The sequence below is a fragment of the Platalea leucorodia genome (genome assembly GCF_965183815.1).
Source record: "Platalea leucorodia genome assembly, chromosome: 2".
Lineage (NCBI taxonomy): Eukaryota > Metazoa > Chordata > Aves > Pelecaniformes > Threskiornithidae > Platalea > Platalea leucorodia.
The window spans coordinates 33,118,075-33,144,537 of record NC_138824.1 but is presented as its reverse complement, the minus strand read 5'-3'; the positions used below and the strand labels follow the sequence as shown (position 1 = coordinate 33,144,537).

Here is a 26,463-nt window from a genome sequence, read left to right as displayed (position 1 = left end):
AGGAATAATACACTGAAAAGTATCAAATGCTGCTTACCTTTCAATTTTTCAGCCAGCAAAGCAGCTTCGTGTTCAGAATAATGCATTATTGCCGGAGGAGAAGGAGGGCGCAGTCTGTCTTCTTCCATTTTGCGTCTGTGGCGTTCTTCTCGGGCCAGCATTCTTTGTTTGCATTCCCATTCATAAAAGTCATCTCTTGCCTGAGCAAAATCAACATGAAGGCGACCTGAATCCTTTTTGTCTGTGCTAGATCCTAATCTCATGCGGTAACCTGTAACCAACAAGCAGAACTAACTGTTGCAGGACTTATTTGCCTTTTTTTTTTTTCTTTCCCCTGAAGTGCAGTTAAGTAAAAATGTACATTAACAGATTCCCACATATCTACACAGGATCTATCAATCATTGTGCTTTCACAGAAAGATAAACATTCATCCACTCATTTTTCCTTGCAATTTTCTCCATCAACGATCAACACAGTAGATGAGCTGAAAAAGTCGACCCAGAGGTACAGAATCTACATTCCTGTTTAGGAGTCTCTCAAAAATATTTTTCTACCTGATGCTCCCAAACTTTGTAAGTGCAAAGGCTAGCTAAACAAAAAACAACTCCTGGAAAAGGATCTGTTTTGGTTATAATGTAGAGTCCTTCTTCCCCTGATCCTGTTGAGATCATTGTGCAGTTTAGTGCTTTTCTCCAGCCTGTCAAAGGAATTGGAAGTACGGGGAAAGGCTGAGTTTTATAAAAATCATTACTATAGATGAATGAGAAAATTGTGCTACATAAATGCCTGGGCCACAAAGAGGGTGGTGTCATACCTGCACTGATGCTAGATCTCAAATTTTGAGGCTTTATAATTGCAAACACTACTTCCCAGTTCCCCATTGGAAATGATCTGGCAGCAAATATAAAACCACCTACAAATGAGTTGAGTTCAGCATTCTTTAAAGTTATTTTAAAAGTGTGGATGGATTTATTAGACATTTGCAAGACCCCTGTCAGAACAAATAATGAAACCTGTTGTTCCTCATCTTTAGCGATGTTCTACGTATCCATAATTTGGTCAACGTATCATATGCTAAAGCTAGCAGACTGCAAAGGCTTCAAGTCAGAGGCTATGCAGCAGTACAACAGGGCCCTGCTCTGAACTAAAACCCTTGACTGCTGTCAGAGGACAAACAAATCATGCCAAAGCTATAAAAGGAGCTTTTTGTGACCATACTGTAGAAGAGCTTATGCTGGGCACCTATCTTTTTTCAAGTTTTATTTCCAAGTCTGAAAGATACTCGCAGAGCACTTTCTCTAACTTTCAAAATACTGATTCAGAGAAAGTGTGAGAAAGCACTATGTAGAAAGCTGCAAACAGAGCCTTCAGATGCAGGTAAATTAATCAGTCTGCACAGCTTGTTTCTCTATGCCAACCCGCTGCAGTAGCCTCAGAAGCAGAGCAGCCCAGCAGAGACTTCTCAAATCACAGGATGCTGCGGAGATGAACTCTATGCTGAGCTGGCATATAGGAAGCTCTTCAGGAACACACACTGATACAACCACTGTGTAGTAACTCCAGGGGCAGGAAGCTCCCATTCAAAATGGCAGGAAAAATGGTGTTTGATGCTTTTAAACAGCAATCCAAGAGAACCTACCGTTCAGTCTCATGCTTTGCCTGTGGTTTGAAGAGCTTCGGCACCTCACCACCACAGTTAAAACTCAGTTTTGAACTCTCTCCAGGGACAGCAAAGCTAAGACTTATGTAGTAGATTAGGAGCATCTTTGCAAAAATGCGTATCTAGGCATACTCTGTTTGTTTTACTGCTGGAAAAACATCCTGCTGTATGAATACAAGGGACTGTCTGTACTACAGCACATATGAGACAATAGCTTCAAAGACATTAAATATCAATATACATAGTGGTCCTTCCAAAAAAAATAATCCGGGTGCCTTTTGATTTGACATTTTCCTTTCAAACAACTTGTGGAGTTCAGCTAAGTAGCCTGTCAGTGAGGAAGAGATATGACTTCCATTTTCCAACAGGGAGCACAAACCCAGATGAAAAACTTGAGCTAGGTGTTTCAGAGGTCCTTCAAAGCCAGAAGGCATCAAAAACTTCCATGGAACCTACCAAACCTGGTCTCCAAGGTTCACGAGCTTGAGGTGAAGTAGAACTGAATATTGCAAAAGAGGCAAATGAGGGGATTGTTTGTTATTTTAAAGCCCCCTTTATTTTGCTCTGCTTTCCCTTGTTCAGAGGAGTAAACACTACTTTTTCCCCCAGGAGGCTATTTGCGGTCATATATGTAGCTCTAGTCACAAGGCGTTGAAGAGAAGAAATACAGATACACCATATTCAGTGACACATTATAGAAGAAGAGTGTGGGTGACCTTTCAGAGCTGGACCCTGAACTAACAAGGGGGTAATAATGTGGTTTTATCCACAGAGGTGTAGGCATGAAGGGACCAGCCAAAAGGGGTCAGTGGTGCAGCTACCCTGATAACCGTGACAAATGCTAACCACCACCACCCCCCCCCCAGTTCGACTCACCAGCTGCATTCCTCAAATAGTTATCGCTCTATGCCAAAATGGCATTATCAGCAATGTGAAAGGACACTGCCAAGGTGTCAGGTCTCGTGAACCTAAAATTAGATCTCCCAGCTGGGCTGTACTTTCCAGGCAGACAGATTCTCTCTTCCTCTCCCTCATCTTTTGCCTCTGTTGGCAGGAGCACACTGGGCATGGACAGAGAAACACAGCACTGCAGGACGCAAGACTCTTGTGGACCTCGAAGCCCCACTTAATCTGAATAAAGAACTAATGAAAAGAACCGTACATATACAGGTCGTGTGTGCACCGGCAAAGCTGAGTTTCACTAAAGTGGCCGTCATTTTTGAAGTAAATGGGGATAATGGGAAAAAAAAAAAAACATCGAACAGTGTAAATTGCAGTCCAAAACGCAGTACTCTGCGTAGCACTGGACAAATGGTTCCCTTTAGGTGACCATTTTAAGTGCCTCAAATTAACAGATTTTTGAAATTGCCCATGAATCACACTGAAAAGATCTCACTGCTTGTCTAACTCTTAAGACTGAAGGTGGCCAGCCAGCCAGGTGGTTTCCACCAGCACAGAAACTTAGAATAACCTGGGTCGGAAGGGACCTTGAATGTCATCTAGTCCAATTCCCCTCTCAGAGCAGGGTCAACTTCAAAGTCAGATCAGGTTGCTCAGGGTTTGGAATCTTTCCCTTAACAGAAAAAGAAAATGCCTTTGGCATGGCTTCTTGCACCCTCCTACATCAGGCTTTGAGGACACTACAGGACCAATGGCCTGGCCAGTGAAGAACAGACTCCTTGACGGGTCGATAGCCAGCAAGATGCTGTGTAGCAAGGGGTGCACAACTGGCAGGTCCTATCTGGGATATGGGATCCTCAGGCACTCTTTTGGGATGGCAGCTCTGAGCTGTGGGGCAGCTGGGAGGCTTGCTCTTTTCCATACCATGTCTCCTTAATGATGTTTGAGGGTATTTAAATGCATGAGAGAACCACCTGCCATTGCCTCCCCTTCACGCATGAGCAATGAATTGCCCTCACAGACCCCTTCGCCCATCTCTTTGCTCAGGACTGCAGCTAGCACTAACTGCGTGCCTCGCTTGTCATTTTTAATTTCAGTTTTGCACACGGTGGCAGAGGAAAAGATTCTGGGAGCTTGCCAAGACCCTCACTTTAAAGGAGCAGCAACAGGAAAAATTAATGAGGGTGCTAAATAAAAATCAAACACAGTATTTGCGTATCACAGGTCTAGTCAAAACTATATGGCTTGACTTACCTTTGAGTGTTGCTATATTGGGGACCAGCCAGTAGCTGCTCTCTAACTGGGGATCTAGATCAGAGTGTTGATGATGATCATTGAGAACATAAACTAAAACCAGTACATGGTACTAAATGGAAATCCACAGGGCAAAATACCAGCACAGGAAAAATGCATACACAGGTTCTTGGTATATAAACAGGTCTGTCTCAAGCCATCTGTTTGTCCCATATTTTCAAGTCCAGGGCCATCAATATTTGCAGGAGTTACTAAATTGTCAGCCACAAGAGTAAAGTACATACAGTTTGGAGAAAGAGCTTTCTCATGGGCTGGTATGTCAATTTTAGAAAGTCTTTTCCTCAGGAGATCAAAATGTAACTTTCAGGGCTAAAGAAAACCCGCCCTTCCTCAAGTCAACTTTTTAATCACAGTCTTCTACCCATCTCCCAGTCTCGTTTTCATACAGGTTTACTTGGGAATAGAAAGGAAAAAAATCAGTGATTAAACTACTTGATGGATTTTGTAATCACTTGCACTATTCTGATGATAAGCATGGGATAAGTACAAAGTTTGATGAGATTAGATGGGGTAGACAGATAAAACTGATTAGGCAGACAAAATTATCATTATATTACAGATATCAAAGGCATGACTTTCCCCTAATATAACACGCATACTATATTAACCACAAATTCCGTTTGTATGTCTCTTGTCTCTTACAGGTAAAAGAAAATGCCTTAACAATATGCTTTATCCCCACCATTTCAGAATACATTATGTCTGAGAATGGAATAAAGACTGGTTAAAACCCCCCAATATTTCAGTACAAATAAAACATGTCCCTGCCCAGTGCCAGACCTCCCTGCTCTGTGGTGGTGGGGGACAGTCAGTGCTCCCTGTTTCATCTGCACAGTTCAGCGCTGATGACAAAAAGAAGTGAAATTTGGCTGCAGCGTGCCCCTGCTTTTCTTCCTCCTCCCTATCTGCTCCACTGGTTCTTTCCCTGATCTGGTCAGAGACACTAAGTACAACCCTTTATAAGAAAGAAGAGGTATGGAGGAAAAGACAGATGGGGAGGGAGGCTGCGGAGCAGACGGTAAGAGGAAGCATAGACAGCAATGCGACTGTGACGAAAGGAAACGGAGGAAGGAAGGATGGATCAGGAACTTGGAAATAAACTGGCAGAAAATTCAGGATAAAGAAGGATGAGGAAGGGAATCTGCCACCTCCATCTCTGCTCATTTCCCTTATTATGAATGCGCACTCTAGTGCATGATGAACAAGGACACACGGCAGCACAGGGAACCTCTAATTATCAAATCTGGTCCTCCAGGATTTAAGGCATATAAAATTAAAATAAAACTTGACTTGGGGTGAAGCAAAGGGTGCAGTCAACTGACGAGAATCATAGAATCATAGAATCTTTAAGGTTGGAAAAGACCCTTAGGATCATCGAGTCCAACTGTTAACCTAGCACTGCCAAGTCCACCGCTAAACCATGTCCTCAAGCACCACGTCTACCCGGCTTTTAAATACCTCCAGGCATGGAGACTCAACCACTTCCCTAGGCAGCCTGTTCCAATGCCTGACTACTCTTTCAGTGAAGAAGGTTTTCCTAATATCCAATCTAAACTTCCCCTGGTGCAGCTTGACGCTGGTTCCTCTCATCCTATCACTTGTTACTAGGGAGAAGAGACCAACGGCCACCTCGCTACAACCTCCTTTCAGGTAGCTGGAGAGAGCAATAAGGTCTCCCCTCAGCCTCCTCTTCTCCAGACTGAACAACCCCAGCTCCCTCAGCCGCTCCTCCTAAGACTTGTGCTCTAGACCCTTCACCAGCTTCGTTGCCCTTCTCTGGACACGCTCCAGGCACCTCAGTGTCCTTCTTGCAGTGAGGGGCCCAACACTGAACACAGTACTCGAGGTGCGGCCTCACCAGGGCCAAGTCCAGGGGCACTATCACCTCCCTGGTCCTGCTGGCCACACTATTCCTGATACAAACCAGGATGCCACTGGCCTTCTTGGCCACCTGAGCACACTGCTGGCTCATGTTCAGGTGGCTGTCAACCAACACCCCCAGGTCCTTTTCCACCAGACAGCTCTCCAGCCACTCCTCCCCAGCCTGTAGCGTTGCATAGGGTTGTCGTGACCCAAGTGCAGGACCCGGCACTTGGCCTTGTTGAACCTCATGCAGTTGGCCCCGGTCCAATGACCCAGCCTGTCCAGGTCCCTCTGTAGGGCCTTCCTATCCTCCAGCAGATCGACACTTCCACTCGACTTGGTGTCATCTGCAAACTTACTGAGGGTGCACTCAATCCCCTCATCCAGATCATCAATGAAGATGTTGAACAGGACCGGCCCCAACACTGAGCCCTGGGGAACACCACTCGTGACCGGCCGCCAACTGGATTTGACTCCATTCACCACCACTCTCTGGGCTCGGCCATCCAGCCAGTTTTTAACCAGCAGAGAGCGCACATATCCAAGCCGTGAGCAGCCAGTTTCTCCAGGAGAATGCTGTGGGAGACAGTGTCAAAGTCCTTACTAAAGTCCAGGTAGACAACATCCACAGCCTTCCCCTCATCCGCTAAGCGGGTCTCCTTGTCATAGAAGGAGAGCAGGTTAGTGAAGCAGGACCTCCCTTTCATAAACCCATGCTGGCTGAGCCTGATCCCCTGGTTGTCCCGCATGTGCCGCCTAATAGCACTCAAGATGATCTGCTCCATGACCTTCCCCGGCACCGAGGTCAGGCTGACAGGCCTGTAGTTCCCCGGATCCTCCTTCCGACCCTTCTTGTAGAGGGGCGTCACATTTGCTAACTTCCAGTCATCTGGGACCTCCCTGGTTGATCAGGACTGCTGATAAATGATGGAGAGTGGCTTGGCAAGCTCCTCTGCCAGCTCCCTCAGTATCCTCGGGTGGATCCCATCTGGCTCCATGGACTTGTGAGCATCCAGGTGGAGGAGCAGGTCGGTGACTGCCACCTCTTTGACAACTGGGGCTTCATTCTGCATCCTATCTCCATCTCCCAGCTCAGGGGCCTGAAAACCCTAAGGATGACCAGTCTGTCTATTAAAGACTGAGGCAAAGAAGGCATTAAGTACCTCAGCCTTCTCCTCAGCCTTCGTGGCAATGTTTTCCCCCACATCCAACAAAGGATGGAGATTCTCCCTGGCCCTCCTTTTGTCGCTGATATATTTGTAAAAACATTTTTTGTTATCTTTAACTGTGGTGGCCAGTTTAAGTTCTAGCTGGGCCTTTGCCTTTCTGATCTTCTCCCTGCATAACCTCACAACATCCTTGTAGTTCTTCTGAGTCCCCTGCCCCTTCTTCCAAAGGTGGTAAGCTCTCCTTTTTTTCCTGAGTTCCAGCCAAAGCTCTCTGTTCAGCCAGGCTGGTCTTCTCCCCCGCCTGCTCGTCTTACGGCACAACGTCTTCTTCATCTTATGGAGAAGCAGGAAATTGAGCTAAAGGGACACTGGCTCTGGCCCAGGGTGGCAGCCTGTACGTTTCTGAGCTTTTCTTTGCTCTCTTTCTTGTCGCTGTTTTTTTTTATCATATACAGTAATAACAGCTCTTACTGAATCTGGTGAGCCCCTCCTCTACTCCGTTACTGGTGAAGATGGGGCCCCCTAGACAGAAGTTGGAAGCTGGGAAATGTGCTACTGCTTTTTACTACTGCAATGGCTGTAATCTGTCCCAATGAACTACAGCATTATGGAACTAATAAGTGAATAAACAAATAAACAGGAAGGATGGAAACTGGGAAGAGAAGATGAAGAGGGATGAAGAAATGAACTGAAAATAAAAAAATAAGGAAGAAAAAAACAGGGTGGAATGAATATCTGGAATAAAATACAGCAATATTTCAAATAAATCTTTAAACAGACCTCATAAAACTCACAATTTTCTGTAGCTCTTCAAACAGATATTTAAAGCAAGCAGCCAAGTTAGGGAAAAAAAAAAACAAACAACCACAAAACCAAACACAAAAACCTTTGTGAAACAAAGGAGCTAGGTTTTTCCTGACCACGTTTCAAAAGTTCAGGTGTTTTCTTTTCTTTCTTTCTTTCATTTTAAGATGTAGTTGATGCTGATTTGAGAGACCACTTGTTTCTAGCTGTGTGAGCTTCCTACAGACACCTACAGGACATTTGAGGTTATGTCCTTACTGCTAAACAGAAGACGTTCAGGGTGGGAGCCCAAACAAGGTATCCCTAATCGTTAGCTGCCTCCCAGGTTCCATTTGGGATCGTCCCAGTGGCTCCCTCTGAGGTCACCCTACACAGGGTGGGTGGCTGTAAGCCAGTCTGTGTCAGCTCATCTTGGCCAAAGAGCAGTCCCTGGCCCTTTTTTATTTCAGAATACCTTGCATGTGGGGTGAAAGTGTTACACTACACTTGCAGGGCAAAACAATGCTTGTGGGTCTCCCCAGAACCCAGAAAGAGAGATGAATCAGCCTGCGGAGACAAATACATACAGGGGATGAGATCCAGCTCAGAAAGGTGAAGAAGGGCTCAGTTAGGAAGCCAATCCTCATATGAAGAAGCCTGTAACCTTAAGAGGGCACTGACAGTCACTGAAGCCTGATATGTGAAAGCAGAATTGATTTTTGTCTTTCTCCTTTCTCTTTTTCTTTTTTCCCTGTAAGTTAGAGGGGTTTTTTGTCTGTTCCTTTGCTGGAAAATAAACAAGATTCTAAAATTTTACACCTGAGTTTCTGTGGCACTCATTGTCCCGTGAGGCAACAAACGTAGCTTACAGATGGGGCTCAGAATCTAACCCATGTGGTAGCTGAATACATGCACGCATAAAGGCAGACTTTATTCAGACTGCACTGCAAATCTATAAAAATATGCCAATGAAATTGCCAGCCTATCAGAGAAATTGGCACTGGAAAACAGCAGCGTTCCTGGCCTAGTGCCCTCCTCCTTCTATAACCTGTGAGCAAAACTATATAAACCTGTGTAAATCGAAAATAAGATTGTTCTGTAGTGAATTTCAGGTTCTGTTGCATTGTTGTGGGACGGTAGGAAATTGCTACCGGGTAAGCAACATACAAAACCACGCACAAGTCTTGGCAGACACAGAGAAGTACAGAATTGCCCCTTGCCACTCCAAGCTACAGCCACTGAGCTCAAGAAAGACTTGCTGAGATAAAAGCTAAGAAAATAAGCAAACATTAGCATCACAAAATACAAATGAGAAGCAAGGAAAATCCATTAAAGAATGTGAAGTACCAGAAAGGTAAATGGCTTTATCAACCATGAACTCCTCTGCAAAACGAATGTGACAAAAATTCTTCTTGCTTTTCCGAATTGCTGTTATATCTCCACACTGCTCAAAGACTTCCTGAATAATTTCCTCCGTTGCGTTTTCTGGTAATCCTCCAACAAACACTGTTTTACACCCAGGAGGTCTCTCTCTTGTTGAAGGTGGTGGAAGATCTAAGTCAAAACAGAAATCACATTGGAATACAAAATTTGTCTTTTGATCCATTGGCTCTATTCATTCCCCTAATCAGTTCTGGGCAGCAACAGTTATTTGACATAGCATGGAGGCGGAAGAGAGGGAGAAGCAAAATAATTGAATATTGCAGAGATTGTCCAAAACTGATTACTTGAATCTAAACCTTTTCAAGCTTTAGGTGGCATTTCAGAGATTAATTCCTGCCACTGCAGGTTGTTCTCCAGGACAGAAGGTAAGGTCTAAAAGGATCTTTCTTTTCCCCGCACAGTCACACAAAAAGTAGAAAATATTCTGTTTCAAAGCAGGGGAGCTTCTGTAACTGATTTGACCCGAGCACAGATCTCAAGCACTGGTGCAGTACATTCGAAGCCTGAACTTCACCATCTCTAGCTCATACCCATCACTTGCCACACTTGCCAAGTGTGCGGGCCCTCTGCAAGCCAGCCCATGCTGCGTACACCCCCCGCACATGGGCTGGACAGACACCTTTCCCTGGTCTTAGCATAATTTCATTTCTGTCTCAGAGTACAAGAGCACAGCAAACAGAAAAACAAAGTGGGAAACACAACGAAGTGACAGCATGATGAAAATGCTCTACCAGTTATCTGTTTTGTCTTGTTGCCAGATAATGGAGCAGACACCAGCACATGGGAAGGATAACCTCGCTGTTTACAAGTGTCATGAAGTGGAGTGGCTAGAAATGTTATTTTTATGTGTGTATATATATATCTAAAATATATACACACTTAAATCATGAAAACTATTAGATTTTTGAAGGTTGTATAAAAATATACTCTGTCATAACACTTCACCTTGTTTATATGTAGATTACTAGAGTATTCCTCTAAAAGTAATTCTCTCAGAAGGAATCTGATTCATATGACTTAGTTTTTTTGGCCCTTTAACACAGGAAATGGGGTTACAGCCTTAAAATACACATACATATACATATTCACACACACAGCCAGTTTCATTAAACCATGATCTGGGTACACTGCAAATCCAGAGCAGCAGACTATTTGCTTAATTTTCTCCTTTGTCTTCACAGTGATAGTGAAAGCTGCTGGTCTGATGGCTCTGAAACTAAACTCCTGGGGCTAACATACATAAAATCAGGCTTTGTGCCTGAGCTGGTGACTCAGTGGGAAGAGTTTTCCATTTGCACAAAGTCCCAGAAGGGGCAGAAGGAAGCCAGGTCCCAGCTCTCAAAGAGGAGAAACAGGTCATCCGCATGCTGCTCCCTGCAAAACAGCAAGAGAGGAGCCGTAGTCCCCCTTTCCCTCTACCTCCCCCAGGTAGGGACCAGAGCTAGCCAGCATTTGGGTGCTAGGTGCTGTGTTCAGGGACACGAGCGCAGATTGTTCCCATCTAACTGTGGGCACCTGAAGGGGAGCATGGAGATGATCAGCACCGTATAATTATTATATTTTGTGACATTCTGATCTAAAGGAAAGACAGATTTCTACCAGAAGTGTAGAACTTCAGGCTCTGTTAGATGTGTTTAAGTAATTATTTTTCTTTTTTGTACAAACTGAGTAGGTTTTTTTACATGACCTTACAGAGATGAATAAGTATGCTCTGATACCATACCACGCTTTACACACAGAGTAGACCTTAGAAGGAAACACCATACTTGCCTACACTGTATATAAAAACCATAATTTTTATTAGATAAAAAATTTTTCATGCAATATATTTAGGAAAATAACATTATTTCATCAGATCCACTTACTTGGGTTTGGAGGGAAGAGAGTGCAGCTTTTGCAGTGAATTATTTCTTTGACTACAGGCACATCTGTTGGTGGTGGTGGCGGCACTAACCCCATGCCTGGTATCATTGGGTTAATTGGAGTGATTCCAGTCATCATGCTAAGGCTTGGATCAAAGCCTGGTACACAGATTGAATCTGTAAATATATAACATAAAATCCTGGGTTATAAATCTTGAAACCACTTGTTACTATTTTCTTGCACAGACAGTTTTGCTTTAGGCTTTTTTTTTCAAGCATCACTGTTAAAAAAAGGAGAAGGGAAAAGGAAAAATGGAAAAGGGAAAAGGCAGAGCAACAGGGAGGAGAGAGGGAGAAGGAGAAGGAGAGGGAGGGGGACGTGCATTTTCAGTTAAAAAAATAAACTATGCATAAAGAAAGGAATGTTACATAATTTAAAATATTAATATGACTGAGTAAAACACAGCACATTAAAGTGTAAAACCATGCACCATGAATATCTGTTATTATCTGGAATGCAATTTTCTGTTTCATAATGCTACTGTGGGGTTTACATTGCTTTCTGACCAGAGTGTACTAAGAATATAATTTAACATCGATATGCCCTCTCCATCTAATTGTCAGACAGATTTATCACAACATAGCCTTCTCACATAAGTGACCTTGATTTACGAACACTACAGAGAAAGATCCATTTCTGGCTGTTTTATAGAAGTGTAGTCAGCCAAGACTTCTAACCATTTTACCCTGGAATACAAAGTTTCAGCTCTGTAGAATGGGGTCATTTTGAACCTTGGAATTAATTCCTTCTTGTCCTGTTATTTAATAGGATTAGTAGATTCTCTTCAACACATGTATTATTAAAATATACCACTACAACCCCATGAAGTAAAATGCATATTTGGCAAATGTTACTCTTTCTCCTTCCTGATCTCTTTGCCAAGACTTCCATACATATTATTTAAAGCTGAAAGATTTACTGGGGAGCACCAGTGCTGTAACACCAAGAATTGTAATAAGCAGATGTTTCAGATGAACTGAGAGCCAACTTCTGAAATTTTCTTTCGTTAAAAACAAGGCTTTGGGTTTCTTGAGGCATAATGAATAAAATATTTTGAGAGACTGATGTCTTTGTTGGCATAACACTGCTGCTATTTGGTATCATCAATTATTTAAAAGAAGAGAGTTACTTTGGTGTTCTACAGGTTTTCTGCTGAGTTTTCTGGCTAGCAACTGGAAAGTATTTAATGATACATGCAAACGCAGGGTTTGGTAGCTCGGGAGCTTGTTTGTTTTGAAGAAGCAAAGAGGGAAACAACTCCTTCTCTAGGATTTTTATATATATATATATTTAGGAAATTTGAGCTACATTTGCTACGAGGCAGCATGATCAATGGAATGTGACCAGAGAGGCCTGTTTCTTCATCCTAAATCTGCTGCTGAGAAGCTATGTGACCCTGGGTCAGCCCGCTGACCTTTCTGTACCTTAATTTCTGCATCTGCAAAGCAGGTACAATAATACTCACTTAGTGGTGAGGATTAGCTCACACTTTTATAGCACTTTGCAGGTGTAAAGCACTCTGTGGGGGCTGGAAATTAGCATTATGATTCCGGTGAAACATCCATAATCATCTTCTCCAGGAAAGACAAATGAGGATTGAGAACCTCTGCTCCAATAGAGGTTGTATCTGTCTTGGCCGCATGCTCCCTGCTCTCCACACATTGACTGTGAGCCTTCATCACTTTCAGGCAGTTCTGTACAACAAGCGTAGCAAGCGCATAGCAAGCAAGGATTTGCTTTAGGCTTATTGAAGACTAGTATTAATGAAAACTCATGATATTACATTACTTTTTTTAATAAGTGGGCTTATGAAAAAGGATTTGCTCTGGGTATGATGCTTTTCTTCAACATCGATGTATATGCATTGCTTTTCAGATTAAGCTTTGAAACTCAGAGCCTGTCATTTATTTCACAGGATGCAGTGGTGGCTGTATTAAATATTCATGGCTAGTGAATGCTGGGAGATAAAGTCAGAGGTGAAAGGGCAACATGCAATTCAAAGAAGTCCTTAGGCTATGCTAATTTGCTTGATCTCATTTTTAAAAGTCAGACTTCTGGCAGTCACAGCGGTCCATCCTGTGCAGCGCTCTCCTGCTGTGGGTGGAAGTCCACCATTACTACTCACTGCTAAAGCAGCCCACAGAGCTCCGCAGCACGCAAAGCAGAGCACCGCAACAGCACTCAACGCACAGTGTCATACCAATCTTCTCCTAGGATCAGGGAAAACTGGGACTGGAAAGATGCCGAGGGAGGCATCTCATCCATCCCTCTGGACAAATGTAGGATCAGCCGGATATGAAATTTCATATTAAATCCAATATCCTCAGTAGACCCATAGCGTTCTGAGGCAAGGATGGAGCAGGTGGAAACATACAAGAAGATGGGCCAAAGGCCAAGTTCTCCCTGTCCTGTATGCATCTTTCAGGTTCTATGTGACAGCCAAGGAAAAACATCATCATCTGGTGACTGCTACCACAAGTTATATATAACCATTGCTGTTCTCTCTTTAAGACAACTACTAGATATTTTTCAGTTTCTCTACAAGAGTAGTGAACTGAAACAACAGCAAGCTCTGCCCAAACCACAGACACATGCTCTCACTCAAAGGAAAAATGGCAGGTTTCAATAAGGCACAGTTTTCTGAATATTCCTTTGGTAGTGGTGAAGATACAGAGAAAAACAAATCTAAGGGAGATGGCAACAAGTAAAACTCATGTCTACAAACACTGCTAACATGGCCTCAAAAGGGACCTGAGAGGAAGCGCTTTTAGACTGCATGCTAATCGAAGCAGGTTTGTGATTTAAGCGGAAGAAAATTGTTTGCCACTAATTCCTGCCACATTCAAGGAAATGTGACTTTGTAAGTAACTTTGCCTGTGTTAAATAAGTACATGGCTTTGTCATCAGTTTCTTTTACAACTGGAATCAATCTACAACAGCACGAGCAGAGTGCTGGGGGCCAACACTCCCGAAACGTCCTTCCAGGTGCGCTGGGACTCCGTGCCTCCAGAAGGTGACTGTGCTGAGGTATATTGAAGAGGACTGAGTCAATAATTCTTGACATCTAATTCCATACCTTGCAGGAACTAATCCAAACCCCACTAAGGTCAAAGGCAAGACTACTGAAGGCATGGAGAGCTTTTAACCAGGACCAGGTTTGCTTTCTCTGTTCTCTTGAATAAATTGCTTCAGTTTCCCAATGTGTTAAATTGAGAATGAAATGCTTTCATACATCACATGAGAACTGACAGGATGCACGAGTACCATTTGTAGAGCATCCTGGAAATGAAACCATTTCTCTCAATACTAAAACCTATTACTATGCATTGCAGTGATGGAAAATTCAGCTGGATTTCTGAACAGTGAAGATCTTGTTCAGACCCCCAAAGAGAATGGTGGTGCTTGCATCTACAGAGAAGCTGATGCATGCCACCTGCGTATCGCTGACAAACCATGAAGAGAGCCTACAGATGGGATGTCCAAAGGAAATACTGGTCTGGATTCTGAGGTGCAGAGAAAAAGAAACTGATAAAGTCACTGGAAAGGAAAGTCAATAAATTTGCCACATCTGTGATAGGATCCAGAAAAATCCCAAGTTTAACTATATTAATGCTACCAAGTGGTGCAATAATAGAAGTTGGATATATAGCTCTTGTCTAGGGATAGGGGGTGATCATCCATCAGCATCACCACTGCAGTCTGCTCCACGTCCTGGCATAATGCCTATTTGGAGCAGGACCAGGACACCAGAGTTAGAGCTGGAGACAACTCCTGTTGAACTTACTGCTAAGTTTGTTGGTCTACAGAATCAAAGATACTGATAGAGTTATGCAGGATTACAAAAAATGGGAATCAACCCTGCCCACGTACATTGTTTTAACAGATCCATTTGGATACATGATTATTAAGATATTGTAGACATGGATACGCTACATTAAACACAGACAAATACATTAAATTTACATACTACACATCTGAAGAGTCAAACAAGTAATATTTTATGCTTTCAATGATCATAGCATTATTTTTAAAGGGATCTATACGTATATTCATGCAGCTAGGTAAGGGTTTATGATCTCTTGGAATTATAAAAACCAACTTGGCAGAAGAGAGAAAGTTTACATTTGAAAAATGTTCATAAATAATTACTAAATGAAATAATTAAAATGAAAAGTAATCAGAGACAATAAAGAACTTTAAGAATGGAAAAGCACATATTGGTCAAGTTAGAGCCCCTGTGGATACTGTATATAAGGCTTGAATATTCACACATTTGCACAAGAAAGTAAAAGCATTGAACATCAATATTTTCAAGTCCACGTTCTGCCTAAATTTGGCAAAATGAGCTAATTCCTATTTCATCTAATAAGAAATTGGCATGGTGGAGAACAATGAAAACCTCTGAAGAATAAATATCTGGAATTGGCAGTCAGAGAGGCAAGAAGAAAAATCTTCTTGAACACTTGGAGTTGTTTTTAAAGCTCCTTTTTCTTTCAAGTAGAATATAGGAAGAACAAAATGTTTCACATGAACTCTTTGGGTCTGGAAAAAATACAACAATAAAATCCCTTTAAGGATAACTATATTCTAATGGAGTACATAGTGTAAAACAATTGCTTTTATTAGCCTGCATTTTGGGAGTGTAGAAGCAACTTTGTCATCCATAAAAATAGCTACACAATCTTGGAGAAGCATCCTCCTTTCCTTCTTTGGCAACAGTTGCTGTCTGAATCACCTTCTGGTTTTGCCCAAATAACATGGATGCACACTCCTGCCAACTGTGCTTTTGGGGATTGCACTCCATCACCAACACTAAGTTACCACCCCATTTCCACCAGCCCTTACCACAAGTTATATATCTGCTCAATATTACTTTTTAAGGGTATAATCCCCTATGTGATTCTCAGTATTAGCCCTTGGATGTGTTATTTGTTTTGCCTACAACTGCCAATTGTTTCTGTGGTGTTTTATGACAGCTGCCAAGTTGTATTTCTGTTGGATGCATAAGAACACCCATGTGTGCAAACACGGATTTGTTTGTGTGCCCCTACTTGCATGCATGGAAGGTTTCCACCACGGACAACCGGCTGCATGCCGGTGGCTACAGTGCTCAGATGTGCTGGTTGAACACACAGAGAGACAGTGAGTGGTGAAAACAATGATCTGAATGCAAAATAGCTAACCAAACTAAAAAACATTGAAAGGGTCCCCATGGCCTGGGAGTGATAATTTTAGACCTAAGAAAAACAGTCTATTTTTTGCTTGGGTCGAAATACAAAAAAAGATCTGGTTCCAGGAATGGAGTTGCCTGCCAACATGCACTGCAAGAATTAGGACAGTCCAGGCAACAGCTGGTAATAAATGTAGTAAGATGCTCATTAAACTTTGGTTTCTGTGGATAAAAAAAGAAAATCTTCTGGAGACTAGAGATTTGATTGTGTACTTCAGAAACACCATTGACGAATATTTCAAGACTGAACATAGAGTTGATTTCTAAAAGCTGAGATTTAAGTTTTCCTGAAAAAGTCTGCCTCCTTTAAAACAAATATATATATTTATATATATATACACACACATATAGAGAGAGGAGTACATATTACTTGCAGTAGCAAAGAAAGAGTAGCTTCTTTTTTTCCTGAAATCAAGGAAGAACCTTATTAGATAAGAAAAAGGTTGTTATTCTAAAAACTTCTTGTGTTTTTATCTAAATTCTCCCTCAAAATTCTACAGTCTGCCAGTGTCTTTATCCTCATGTCAGTCTCCTTTTTTCTGTATCATTAATTAAGAATGAATATTCAGCTGCAAGCTGGAGATCAAGGTTGGATCACTGTTTTCCCTGGTCATTCAAATCTTAGCATCTTCTGGGGTTCAGAAAGCTTTTGGTAGAAGTTACTCATTTTGTCAGTATTATAGGGCTTTTCTCAATGTAACAAGCCTTCCTCACTGGAAAAAAAGAAGACAAAAGTGGGAGTGGCAGTAGGGCCCCAGATCACTGATGTCCCAAGGAGATGTGCCAATTTAATTTGGTGTTGATCCAGCTGGAGGAGCCCAGTTGTGGAGCACTACTATCAGCCCCAAAGAGCCAGACCTTGGAACGCAGCAGCATGGCAGCCACTGACATCTTCCAGTACATTTCCTTGTCTGTTTAGACATCATTAAACTTCTAGACTTCTCTGTTTCTAAAATAGATGCTGGATTGTCTGGTAAACTTGCAGACACATACCAATAAACAAAGGCGGGGGAAAAATCTGATAGCTCTTCCTTTTGACCAGCATAACCACTATCATCCTGCCTCAGAGCAAGGACCATTTGACTGTGGCCAGTAGCAGATGCCCAGGGAATCAGAATAAGAAATAGGCAGGTAAAGAGCAAACTATTTTAGCTTGTATACATTGAGTGCTTACATATTGCCCGTGGTAGAGATCACAACTGAACAATCCTTTCTCGCAGGCACCTATTCCACATGACTTGGTTTATACCTTTTCACTAAATCCTACTGTGCACCTATTTATATTTTGAATCCATTGGAACCTGTTTATATCTCTGGCTTTCACAGTGTGCTGGTATTAGGGTAGTAACTGAGTGGGGAAATGTGCTTCCTTTGCTTTGCTAAAACAAGGTATTTGGCAGGTCCAGGCATACCTAGTTCTTTCATTCTGAGAAACTGTGAATAGCTGTTCCTTATTCCCTTTATCCACAAGATTACAGATTTTATTTCTGCTTTTATATTTTGCCATCTGTTTGGCACACAATCTTTGTCTCTGCAGAGCTGCTACAAAGGAATATGGATATGGAACCTCTGACTGTGGCCCCTTTTAAAATCCTGAGGAGGTAACTGCATGTGCAGAGATGTCTTTGTAGGTGCCCATCCAGCCCTGAATTTTTTCAAGAATTAAAAGACATGGGCAGATGCTCTTAAATAAGGGCTGCATGAACCCAATCGATGAAGCACCACGTGGGCATAGGACTCCTGCAGGAACAGGAGTAAGGCACATAGCATCAATGTGCATGTGTGGGTGTGTATGTGTGTGTGTGCGCGCCCACGTGCATTCGTACATTCGGAGGAGTGGAAAGGAGGAGCAGGAAATCACCTCCTTGACCTCCAGCTTTCTCAGTTGGCCAGGGGATCCATCTTAACGCCATCCAGCAAGAGCTATATTCTGTGAAACAGAGCCTGGACTGTAGCAAAAACAAGTCTCTAAGGGAATTTTGACAAAAATGGGGCATGAGGGGGAATCCAGATGAATGTTTCTCATTAATAATAAACCAAGTAATAACTTATATGAACTCTACAGTGTCTGCCAGACCCACTCCATAAACAAAGCCCTTGTAGCATCATCAAAACACTTGCCACTTGAAAATTACTTCTATGAGACATATATCACTGACAAATCTTTAGAGCTGTATTATTGTACTTCTGCTTTTTTGAAGAAAGCGCTGTGTCTGCACAGAGGAATAGTTTACAGCAGACAATACCAAAACTTTAGATGCTGTTCCTCAGAGTTGGCTATGCTGTAGCTGCAAACACTAAAAGCAAATCTGGCTTCCTCTTGATCCCTGCCCACAAAATCACCCGACAAACACTATATTTAGAGCAATATACATGACAAAGACTAAATTAAAGAAAACCACCTTCTCTTTTTACAAGCAAATCATGGGTTGAATCACTCCTGGTTCATCCTTTATTGCTGCAGCGCTTGACCCAACAGGACCCCAATCTTGTTTAGAGCTTCTAATGCAATGCAAATAACAGGAGAGAATAGCAAATAATAATAATACAACAAAGTGTTAGCACAATAGGTGACACTCTCCTCCTAAGATGCAACTTCAACACTGTCGTGTAAAGAAATCTACAGTGTCACTGTAATGTTATTTCTATTACTCTTTCTGCTTATGGATAGCCATCAGTGCCATTTTGACCTCAGAGGAGTCTCGGACACTACCTGCCCATGGTGAATCTATTTAGTTTCCCCTTAGAACAGCTCTGCAAAGAAGTACCTGACAGGCAAGCCTGAGAATGAGCTGGAAAACTCAGGACTTGATGCTGAGGGAGTCTGATGGTTTGTCAGTTTTTCACGGCTGACAGCTGCCTGTGTAAGAAGCTAAAACCAGAAAAAATCGACTAATCTTAGTCTCCATCCACAATCGGCTGCTCTTCCATGTGTAAAACCCCATTGCCATTGCAGCGGAAACTTGTGGAGGTGAAAACTGAAGGGGGAAAAAGCAGAAAAATAGGAAAGAAGGAAAAAGGTAAAGAGAAAAACCAAAAGAAATGCAGAGAAGGAGATGAAGGAGAGGGAAAGATGAACAAACAACAGTATTGTCTGGAACCTCTGTGGCATGGGTCCATGCTCTATCTACAGGCTTTTTTGACCAGTGCCAGGATTTTGAGGGATTCAGGAGTTTATAGCACCTCACAATGTCCAGAGTGCTGACCTTCCCAAAGTCCCCGCTGCTTAAGAACCACTCCACGCAGTAGGAACAATGGGCTTCTTCCATCTCCTCATCAATAAATCACTCCCTCATATGGGGTCAGTCACAAGTTCATTGTGAAGAAAATAACAAAACTGCAACTGCAATTCTGCACACTGCCACCTGATCCCCAGTTAATAGCTCCAAAGCTGGTTTGTAAAAATACGGGACTGACCAATATGCAAGATGCAATTGCTTATACAATGTAAAATGTGCACAGCTGTTATTTCCTGACTTTCAAAAGTCTTTGTGCACTCACTATACACTGCCTGGGATAACTCTCTCCAGTTTTGCACTTCTTCATTCCTGTTCTCCAGTTTTGGACTCATCACGGTGGGCTATTCAGTAAGGCTAGCCTTAGCCAAACAAAGTAGCCTCTCTAAGCTCCCTCCATTTGAAGCTGTTCAATCTGTTTGCCTAACGAACCTCTTCTAAAGTAAAACTTTGCTATGTTCCTTGAAAACGCGATCACCTTTTGCCTCAAAGCTCTAGAAGATGAGAATAAGAAATAAATAAAACATGATTATACAGCCTAGGAACTCTTAATGGATTTTTCTTTGCTTGCTATCTAGGAAAGTGCTGTATTCCAGAAATTTGAGAGGCATTTGTATGGGCATAAAAAGAAAAAAAAGGTTATGGAAGATATAAGCACCTAAGCAGAAGTAAATGAATACTGAAAAGAAGTTGGAGAAATAGGAAAAATTTCAGTTCCCAAGTTAGGCTAATACTGAAATATAACCCTTGTAACAGATGAAACATAAAAAGCCGTCAATGCGTAAAAGATGGTAAAATACCATCTTCTGGATATTAATGTGACCTCAGAGAAAATGGGGGAAAAAATGAAATTCAGATATTCCATTGGACATTTCCGAAATGAAAACAAAAGGGACTAATTTTTCTCATGAATCATGAGAGAAATTCTGGCTATTAAACTGGGGTTACCATGTGGATCCTTCAGTCTGTGGAATGCATACAAACACTCTCCTTGCCTTTCCAGGGTCACAGGAGTAACAACAGCCTTGCCAAAACTGGAAAGAAGCTGTACAGTCCAGAAAGGCGTATCACCTGCACGGGCAAGTTCTAGCAGAAACACAAGAAAAACTGGTCTCTGTCAAACTGAAGGATCCTTCCAGCCCTCTAGCCCAGAAACCTGCCTCTAACAGCAAATCCTTAATTTTGTTTAGTACCAGAACAGGACAATCCTGAAGCGAAACCTCCATATAATGATCTCCCAGTCTCCAATACTCTGCAGCTCAGGGGCTTCCTAAGCCAGAGGAAGTTCTGTGACTCCTTCAGGTTTAGTTTTGGATGAGAATACCAACGAGCTTTATTGAATGGGATGTATTTCTCTTGGTGTCATCACTGGAGATGACAGAAAGTTGTCCTGTGAAATCAGCTGGAAAATCTTCAGTGATGGTATTTCAAACTTTTAACCAAGTTATTCTACGTGCATGCTTCTCCTTTAAAAGCCTGAGCAAGCAGGCGTAAAAGAGACTTAAACTATAATGTTAAATGATTGTTCCTGGTACTATTTTCCTAGTTTCTTTCATGTTAAATCATTTAAATAGCAGGGTCCAAACTTCTAAAACCATTGTATCTTTAACCCACAGAGTACTGGAAGGAGGGTAAGTACACTAGATGTAGTAAAGATTTGTTGTCTATAAATGAATGCAGCAAGAAATCTTGATATTTTGTATTATCCTCTACTAGAACTGTTTGACCTCCATATAGTTTATGGCAGTAACTTGTAGGACAATATTTGAATGCTCTGTGCATGGGCAGAATACCTGTTGGATTTGAATTTGATTAACTAACTGTTGAGTAAGTAATAAAGTGGTACTTGGTGAATTAATAAACTGATTATTGGTTAAGAATTAACCATGAATCCTGTCTTGAGAAATACTATGCTACATAAAACATGATCTGAAAAGAAGCCAGAGTTGATAGCAGCAAGTAATGGTCCTGAGTGTCTATAAAAAGAGCTGTCTTAATTAAACTCCAGCGCACTATGACAAAGCTCTTTTGTTAGATTTTGGCTTTAAAAGCCATCTAGCACCTCAGCAAACTGAAAACATTCCTATGTGCTTAGCTCTCACTGCAAAACAGAGTGTTAGGTACTACAGCTCTTCAGGGCCACGAGAAACCGTTAAGCGGCTTTACAGAAGCAGGTATCTTAGCTGATGGCAGGCTCAGGCCACGGGCAGCGTATCTCCACCCAAAACAGAAGGATCTGTGAGATCAGAGGGGTCTCAGCCAGGTATGGCCTGAGGACTGGGTAGCCGCGTGGGGAGGAAAAGAGTGAGTTGTGGTGACGAGAGAGCTTGCACATAGACATAGATGACAAAGGATGTAAAATCAGACAGAACAAGTGACTGAAAGAACAAGCATTTTGCATTGAGGAGTATGGGATGAAAGTCGTATAAACCAAGGGAACAGAAAGTACCACCCAAAGTACAATTCCTTCTACATTCAAAAGAAAAAGAAGGGCAAAAAAGACAATGGAATTGAGCCACAGTGCTCAGGCAACTCTCTCTTCTCCAGCTTTGGATAACTCACAACACCCTCACCTTCGGACTATCTATCTGCAACACCCTCAGTTTTTAGCTAGACACCTGCCAGAAGGGAGACTAATAAAGTGTGCTAGACAAAAATGGAGTATGCTGCTTAAGAAACAGGAGATTTTTTTTATCCTTTCCATTGTTACACCCGTGATTTGACCCGTGTTCTCAAATACAAACAAATAATTAAAAAAGATTAAAAAAATATAAACTGTAAGCTTCCACATGTTAGCATTGTCTTGATCTGCAGCTGGTAAGCTCATGAATGTAATACTGTGCTTGATCTAAAAGTATTTAGAATGATAGTTTTGGAAACATCTCTTCACTAGCTAAGGCTTCCTTTGACCACCTCTCCCCTTCTCAAATTTCTCAGGGTTTGAAAATTTCCTGATGTATTTGCTGCAATTCAAGATAATACTTCAGCTTCCCTTTCCATCTACGAATCTGACTGATTGTTTTTAGATCTTGATGATATAAGCACAAGGGCCCTCTCAGCTCTCTGAAGTGCCTGGTTTAGGCAGCCAGACTCAATGGTCAAATGGCCGGCAATGGTGGTAGCTGGAGTACTCTTCATGGCTGGTAGAGAAATCCCAAATGGGATACCCCTAACTTCATAATAAAACAATTCCCCTTCTTCAACACGCTGTTTGAGTACAGTAATTATTCCATTGACCAGTTTAGAAGAGGCATGACATTAAAACACTGTCAGGAGAGTGTGTGTCACGCTAAGGTAAATAAGGGTAGTCCATATGTTTGAAAGCTGTTATTTCAGCCTTTCAGCAGACTTAGACAGACATTTCTGCAACCTTTGACATCTGGGTCACAACCATAAAGTTTTCAAGCGCACGTACAATAATTATAACATTATGACTAGCTTTTTCAGCTCATCTCCATTCGTCTTGCATCTCCCACAGAGCAGAAAACCCTTCGCTCCACCATCTGGGCATATCTCTAGTACAAGGAAGGTCATCAGCAGCTAGAGATGCCAGAGCAGCCAGCTGCTCTGCAGGCGTCCCTCCCCAGGGCCTCAGTACCGGAGCCATTATCAACGGAACGGTGCGGACTAATAATCCTTGATTTTGGCAAATAGCCCAGGGGCAGCCAGCTGGGATGAGTTAAATTGTCCTGAGGTTCTTTTAAGTTACTCTGGGAGCTGTGCAGGGCAGTGTACAGAACTGGGTTAATGCTTTTGGCCCCCAGTGACTCCTTCCACCTCTCCTGTCTCTCACAGCAAGGGGAAATGTATGGCTCAACTAATAATAAACCAATGCTGAGCATGTGGAGAATACAGTGCCAAATATCAAACAGCTGGGGCTCTCTGGCCAGACATTAGCTAGCCCAATCACAGCATCGCCTCAAGTCATCAAGACAAGAAGTGAAAACAAGGTGGGTAAAAAAGAGACTTCCAAATCAACTGGAAAAACAAATCTTAGAACATTTGTATAAAGCTCTTGTGTCTTGTCAAGGAGTTTATTATGACATAGCTTTTATTTCCTAACAAATATAAACCTCTCATCATGTTCTTGACCAAAAAAGGGACTAAAAAGTTGAGAAATGCTTACAAGAGGAAGACGGAATCTCTCCAAGAGCACTTGCATCTCTGTACCTCCAAAATAGCTTAAAATACAGGCATTGCTCTTGGCTGTCTTTCAGCGTGGGAAAAAAACGGTTATATTTTTCCTTAGAAAGTACAATCTTGACAACATTCTTACAGTGTCATACTTCATTATCCAGTTTAACAGGGAAAAGATCTTGTTTGAAAAGAAATCAGGAGTCTTTACAAATGAACAGCATACTTCAGGAAGCAGAGTGAGACACCGTGTGCACAAAATTAGTTCAACTTCTATCCCGATTAAGGAAGAATCCAGGCTTTGTATCTCTTGTGCATAACATGTTTTAATTTCGATTGTATTAGTGGTTGTGTGCAAAACTTGCAACTTAAAATTCTTGCTGCTAGAAAATTTCATCTGTAATTTCTGGCAGCCTGCACCAAGGGTTCATCTGCTAATATTTCAGAGCAGCGAACTAAAGGCATAGCAATTTCACACACACTCACACACAGAACCAACCCCACCATTCAGAAACGAAATTAGCCTTTTTGGTATTTGCAGTTTATTATGAGAACACTCTACATGTGACTCTCTTTGACAATGCTTTCAAGAAAGATGCAGGTTTATAAACACCAAGAACAGAAGAGACATTAATTATTTCAAGAAGTATCCAATTTTTTTTTCAAATTAAAGGTAAAACCAAATGATGTCAGACAGACTTTATTTCAAATTATAATGATTCTTTATCCCATTTTTAGGGAAAATGCATTTCTTTCTTTGTAACATTTATGGGCTAGAGAATGTTATCCATATTAAGATGCTTCATTGCCTCACCATGTACATTTCCACAGCTAGGGTTCTGTCAATAGTTTTATAATAAACCATTTTTTTCAGAGGTTTGTACAACTATAAAAATATGTTTCAGGATGAAAATTGGCAGTGTTGGTTCTCAGTTCAAGGATACATGATAGTATTGTCCTTAATATATTATTTTTAGCACCTTTTTCCAACATGAAAAAGAAACTCCAACCCAAACTTCCTTCACAGGCTTTGTCAAGCATTTTTTTTAATAGGTGTTGAACTACAATCTCTACTAGTGGGGCAATATAAAAATAACATACAAAACTTGCAGCATGCAAATGTATTGGGGAAAAAGATGCAGTCATATTGGGCATTCAATGTACAACAAATGCAGCATAATTGAGGAATACTCAGTAAATAGTGTGTAATTACTTAAGCTTGCAAAAAGTCTTTGATAAAGTCCTTCCCAAGAGGCTGTGCAGGCATAAAGTGAGAGGCAAAGTCTTGTTGTGACTGAAACAGATCAGAAGCTGGCCAAAGAGACAGGAAAACCAAGACTAGGAACAGACAAGCACTTTCCATCTCAGATGAGCGATGTGATTGGAGGTAATGCGTTGATAATCGTATTGAAAAGAGAGTGAGTAATGATATAGCAAACCCCACAAAAGACATGCAATTATTTGCCTGAAAAAAGTATATATGTCAAGAGGCATTTTAGAGGAACCAAGCACAAGGAAGGCAGCTGTGCACAATGGTATCAGCGCTAACAAATCCCAAATGAGGCTCTTTGCAGAGGATGGGCTGAATAGCTCATGCAGTAAAGATCTGGCAGTGTGGCACTGTATCAAAGGGGCCAGAGAAGCCAATTAAAGGTTAGCCTGGCTAAGAGACAAGAGAAAAAAGTACGGGAGAAATACCGCAGGCCTCTTAGAAAAGCCAGACTCTCACCTGACATACCATGTTCTGAATTAGTCACCCCATCCTCCCCAAGCAATACAAAAGCACAGCAAAAATAGGACAACCAGTATCATCAGGAACATTATAAAGTGGCTTATAGGAACCACCGCTGAAAAAGCCTTGGATTGCTCACTGGGGAGAAGAGGCAGTTATGTAGGAGCATTACAAAGCTCATGAATTTTACAGAGGGGGTAGGTGGACAGGTTCTGTGGGCTCTGCTCCATGATACAAAAGGGGGAAGCATTTAGTGAAATAAATAAAGAGGTTGTAAATGAAGAACAGGTAGGCGGAAACACTTCTTAATTGCAACAAGCAATTACTCCCATGGAACTCCATGTTATGTAAAACTTAACTGAAGGAAGGCCTTATCAGAATTAAAATATAAAGAAAGAAAGAAATACAGACAAAAACACACAGAGAAATGCATCATAGACCTTAGACAACAAAAGTGTTCAAAATGATAAAACAGGAGGCAGGGCTGCTAAGGTCATCTATTATTAAAATCGTCTGACACTTCCTATTACAACACCCTGTTGTCAGTTGCTTTTAGCTTTGCCAATCATTAACAGTTTGGACTAAAATTTTACACGTCAAATACCTGCCTGAGGCTGAAATACTCTGGAAAATTTTAGTCTGAACAATTCAACTGCTGCACAAACGGAGACAGAGAAAAGTACTTGCTTTTTTTATTTCATGTTAAAAAATTTGGTGTTCTGTCTCGGCAGTTGTAGCCCCTCCAGACTTTGGAGGGAGGATGTAATATTTCAGAGGTGAAAAGCCTTTGCATTGTAGTGGTAATATTTGCCATTCTCTTTAAACCCTACCTAAAAATTCAGGCAAATTATGCCTTTGAATAAAATTATATTCGCTCATGCTCTGAAAAATAGATCTATTTTTGGCTTTAATAGCTGAAATCACAAAGGATTACATCTTCCATGAATGTGCCGGATTATGTCTGTGCCTCTGCTCTGCAACCAAGGAAAGAGTTAAAGCAGAAAGAGCTCAGCTCTTGTCAACGTTTGAAATTATTTGTTCCAGCTTTTTAAAACTTGAAACCTAAAGTTGCCTT

At 41.7% G+C, this 26,463-nt stretch overlaps 1 protein-coding gene across 1 annotated transcript in view; it reads right to left on the bottom strand.

The window, feature by feature from the left end:
* ENOX1 (ecto-NOX disulfide-thiol exchanger 1) overlaps window positions 1-26,463 on the bottom strand; it is a gene marked incomplete at its 3' end in the record, with an annotated part of 140,610 nt that overhangs the window by 96,146 nt on the left and 18,001 nt on the right. The window contains exons 2-4 of the mRNA XM_082305147.1: window positions 10,999-11,172; window positions 9,038-9,244; window positions 38-271 (exon numbers count right to left, since the gene is read on the bottom strand). Coding sequence (XP_082161273.1) covers window positions 38-271; window positions 9,038-9,244; window positions 10,999-11,172 — 615 coding nt within the window. The remainder of the gene's footprint in view (window positions 1-37; window positions 272-9,037; window positions 9,245-10,998; window positions 11,173-26,463) is intronic.